The sequence below is a fragment of the Arachis ipaensis genome, chromosome B10 (genome assembly GCF_000816755.2).
Source record: "Arachis ipaensis cultivar K30076 chromosome B10, Araip1.1, whole genome shotgun sequence".
Lineage (NCBI taxonomy): Eukaryota > Viridiplantae > Streptophyta > Magnoliopsida > Fabales > Fabaceae > Arachis > Arachis ipaensis.
Genome location: NC_029794.2, coordinates 121,467,793 through 121,472,153, shown reverse-complemented (window position 1 = coordinate 121,472,153; position 4,361 = coordinate 121,467,793). Strand labels below are relative to the sequence as shown.

The following is a 4,361-nucleotide window of genomic DNA, read 5'->3' as shown; positions in this document are numbered from 1 at the left end:
GACTAATAAAATTGTCTCTAAAAAAATATGAATTTAAAAGGTTTAGGTTTAATTATTTTGTTAGTCTTTATAATTTTGTAAAATTTTCAATTAGGTCCATATACTTTTTTTTCTTTTTAATTGAGTCATTGCATCAAATTTTATTTTTAATTTGGTCCTTATATTTTTTTTTATTTGGGTCCTTGCACTATTTTTTTTTTAATTGGGTCTCTATACAATTAAACCAATTACTGTTAAGAAGGACCTAATTGAAAAAAAAAATTGGTGCAAGAACCCAATTAAAAAAAAAAGTATAGGGACCTAATTAAAAATTTTACAAAACTATAGGGATTAACAGAGTAATTAAACCTAAAAAATATACAATTGTCATTATAATATATAGTGATAATGATAAATATATAATTACTACAAAAACATAAATAAATTAAATAAGACATATAGTGGTTATTATTATGTTATTGCCACAAAGTTTTCACTTTATTCCCCAATTAGATAAATCAAAGACTAATCTATTGATTTGAGTTTTAAGAATTTGTTATTGGCCAATAAATTGTTATATACACAAAGTGTAATTCAAATCTCCAACACTTACTTAAATAAATAAGTAAACTGAAGACTCAATCAACTCAAATTAGTTCACTTGTTATATATTTATTATTAGTACGTTGCTCTTCCTTCTAGTTTGCTTTCTTTTTGTCCCTTTTGGTACCGTAATAATCACACATCCTATTTAAGAAAGCATTATTCTTCTCATCTCTTAACCAATATAGTTCAAAAGCTAGCTACAGAGAGAGTGAGCATCATAGAGAGAGAAAATTTACTAATAATGGGAAGAGGGAAGGTTGTGCTGAAGAGAATAGAGAACAAGGTAAATAGGCAAGTGACATTTTCAAAGAGAAGAAATGGGCTTCTGAAGAAGGCATATGAGCTTTCAGTGCTTTGTGATGCTGAGGTTGCTCTCATGATCTTCTCTAACCGTGGCAAGCTCTATGAGTTCTCTAGTTCCTCCAGGTTTATTATTATTATTGCTTCATAATTTCATTAATTACTTTCATTATTTATTAGTATTATTACACATATATTCTCTCTAAGATCTATTTCTTTTTGTATATACTTTTGTGCAAGATCTATATATATATGTATGCATCTCTGCCTGCTTCTTCATTATTAGTGCTTGGTTTAACTTGTGAATGAAACCCTAAGTTTATTCTAATTAATTAATTGATGGATTTTGATGAGTAGTTAAACATCTATTTAAAATGGTAAAGTATTTTGAGATGATTTTCTTTTATTTTTCAAAAAGAACAGATATTTTTTATATATAAGGGAGAAAAAAAATCTGAGATGACACTCTAATCCACTCTTTCATGTTAAAACTTGAGATTGATTTCTGTCTCTATATGACAAAGGAGTGAGAGGGTTGAATTTTTTAATTAATTAATTAATAATATAAAATTCAATAATTTTTTTGTGTTTTTTTCTGAAATGGTCTTGTTGTCCCCATCGAAACATTTAAGAAGCATTGAATTGTTTTTCTAAACGTTTATTAAAAATCTGTATGTGCTCTTGAAGTACAGAAGTAAATAGATATTTATTCTGCTGAGAGATGATTATCTAATAAGAATGAAATAGATAATAATTAGCTTTTTCTTCCTTTTTTTTTTCTTAAAAAAAAATAACTATTTAATTTTTGGGCGTAGCTAAAAATTAAAAGAAAGTACAGCGTTCACTGTTATGATTTGGTTGCAGAGATAGATGGGATGTTTGATGTGAAAAACTATCAGATCTTTCGTTGCAATTTAAGAATGCATGTTGGATAGAGTGAGAAGAGAAGTGAGGATCCATCTTAAAACCGTTGTAGAATACCTGGTTTTATCTTAACATAAATTAATCAAAAAAAAAAGTATATTCCATAGTAAATTTTTTATATATTATGAATTTAATTTATTTAGTCTATGGATGAGTACGGATAGCAGGTATCGATTATCCGTTTGAATTCAAACCAAACTAATTAAATTGGTTCTGAAACTAACGGGTAATTGAGTTCAATTCGAATCAAACCGATGACTATTTCTAGTGATTGGTTGGGATATCGATTCTGCGGGTGCAGAATCCGAACCAATCTGTGAATCCGATCATATATTAATTAAATAAAAAAATATATTTCTATTACACTTTTGTATTTAGCTTCTAATATGTTTGGTATTTAATATGTTTAGATTTTAATGTGTTTAGTGTTTAATATGTTTGGATTTTAATGTGTTTAATTTTTAATGTATTTGGTGTTCGTTTAACATATTTGGATTATTTCTATTAATATTACATGTTTATTGTACTTGCTGAATTTTTAAGATAAAAATTTAAATTTTTTTATGAATTTCAAAGTCATCAGATACCCAATTATCCGAACCGAACCAATTCATTTTTAATTGGTTTGGTTTGGTTCGGATATATACACAAAAAAACACAAATCCGAACCAAACTAAACCAATTACATTTTAATTGGTTCGATTATAATTTTACTTTGAACCCGAACTAAACCGACCCGTGCTCATCACTAATTTAGTCGCGAAAATTAGGTTACAATGCAAATTAATTAAAAGTTATTTATGGAACAGTAATTGTTGGGTACCATTGAATTAAGTTTTGAAAAATCCTGACCACATGATTTTCAACCTCCCTATATATATATACTTTTAGTGAAAAAAAATAGAATGATGATAAGTGTTTTGGTTTAAATATAAATTAAACAATATTGGTTATTTAATATTTTCATACAACACACGATGACACGAGGAAAAAAATATTTATACCCATCATCGGATGTAAATCTAGTCTTGTTAGTTCATATTGTTGAATAACTTTTTATGCGCTATGAATTATCAATCCAACCGTTGAATTTTAACATTTTACTATGTAGATCAATCTTAAAAAAATCATAAAACTTATAATTGATTTTATGTGTCATCATAACACTTTTCTTTTATAATTGATTTATTATGTCATCATAACACTGGATTATATTTTTATTCATGTACGATCATGATATTATGACATATTTTAATAGTTGAATTGATAAAACTCATTATTCATAAGAAGTTATTTAATGATGTAAGTCAACAACGCTTACATACTGTGTAAACGGATCCTTTTCTATATGACACATTTATTTATGTAATTAGTGTAATTTATTCCTGGAAAAAAATTTACAGAATATTTTACTCATTATGATATTGCCTTCAAAGTTCAAACTTTACTATGAATTTTAATCTAGTACCTATATTTTTTCACTTTTTACCCTTAAATCTTTGTTATTAAATATTTGTAAGACACTTATTTTTAAACATTATAATAACATCACTCCATGAGAAAATATAACTTCTGATAATATAGATGATAAAAAATTAAAGAGGATGTTAATTAATTAATTAATTCAAACAAAAGTAAGAGGGTAATAAGCAGAAACAATTTACATTTAATTTTCATATCATCATCCATCTCCTTTATTTGCAAATCCCATTAAGTAACCAAGTTATTATGATTATCTTCCTTCATATTTTCCTGAACAAGTGTTTATTTATAATCAAAGTTTTGTTTACTTTCTTCTCTTTTAATAGCAATAATAATCTTGCAAACTCTCAAAAAAAGTTTATTAAGTGTTTGTAAAGCGTGCATCATTTCTAGATTTCTCATATTTAGGTAAAAAAAAATTAAAGAAAAAAAAAAGAAATGCATAAATGAAAAATAAGAGATAGAGCCAAATATTTTATATTTTATTTTTAAAAAATAAAAAAATCTTTTGAATAAGTAGAATTTTTTTTTATTTCTCTACTTCTATTTTACTATTAAACTAATAATATCTATATTTTGATGTTATTAAGAATATAGAATCTGCCAATTAATTATAACTCAAATGGTATAATCTCCCCCTACTCATTTACTAAGAGGTCGCAGGTTCGAGTCTCTCTATTTTAGTTAAAAAAAAAATCTAAACAAAATCCTAAAAGAGTGCTGCTGGTGAATGTCTTCAATGTTTTTATGCCTAACCCACTCGTTGGTTAAGTGTTTCCATCAATTAGTTTACATTATAATAACAATTTCTAGTCAATTTTCTGCTTGGTTGAAATAAAGGTAAAAATTTCACACTGCACAAAATGCAATGAATTATCCTCCTTTTTATGTAGTATTATAACTTCAATTTCAAACTTTTTAAATTTTATTCAGTTATTGAAGGAAAAAAAATAAAGGTTTAGCTAATGTCAGATATATAATAATTTAAGTGTTTTTTTATTAATTAAAATATTTTTAAAAAAATTATATCTCATGACATAATATTAAAATTTTTGTGACCTAAAAATTTA

General features: G+C 25.6%; 1 protein-coding gene across 1 annotated transcript in view; it reads left to right on the top strand.

Moving 5' to 3' along the window:
* The window catches only part of LOC107621131 (agamous-like MADS-box protein AGL9 homolog), a 5,427-nt gene continuing 1,774 nt past the window's right edge, over nucleotides 709-4,361 (top strand). Inside the window, exon 1 of the mRNA XM_016323168.2 lies at nucleotides 709-1,011. Coding sequence (XP_016178654.2) covers nucleotides 827-1,011 — 185 coding nt within the window. The 5' untranslated portion in view covers nucleotides 709-826. The remainder of the gene's footprint in view (nucleotides 1,012-4,361) is intronic.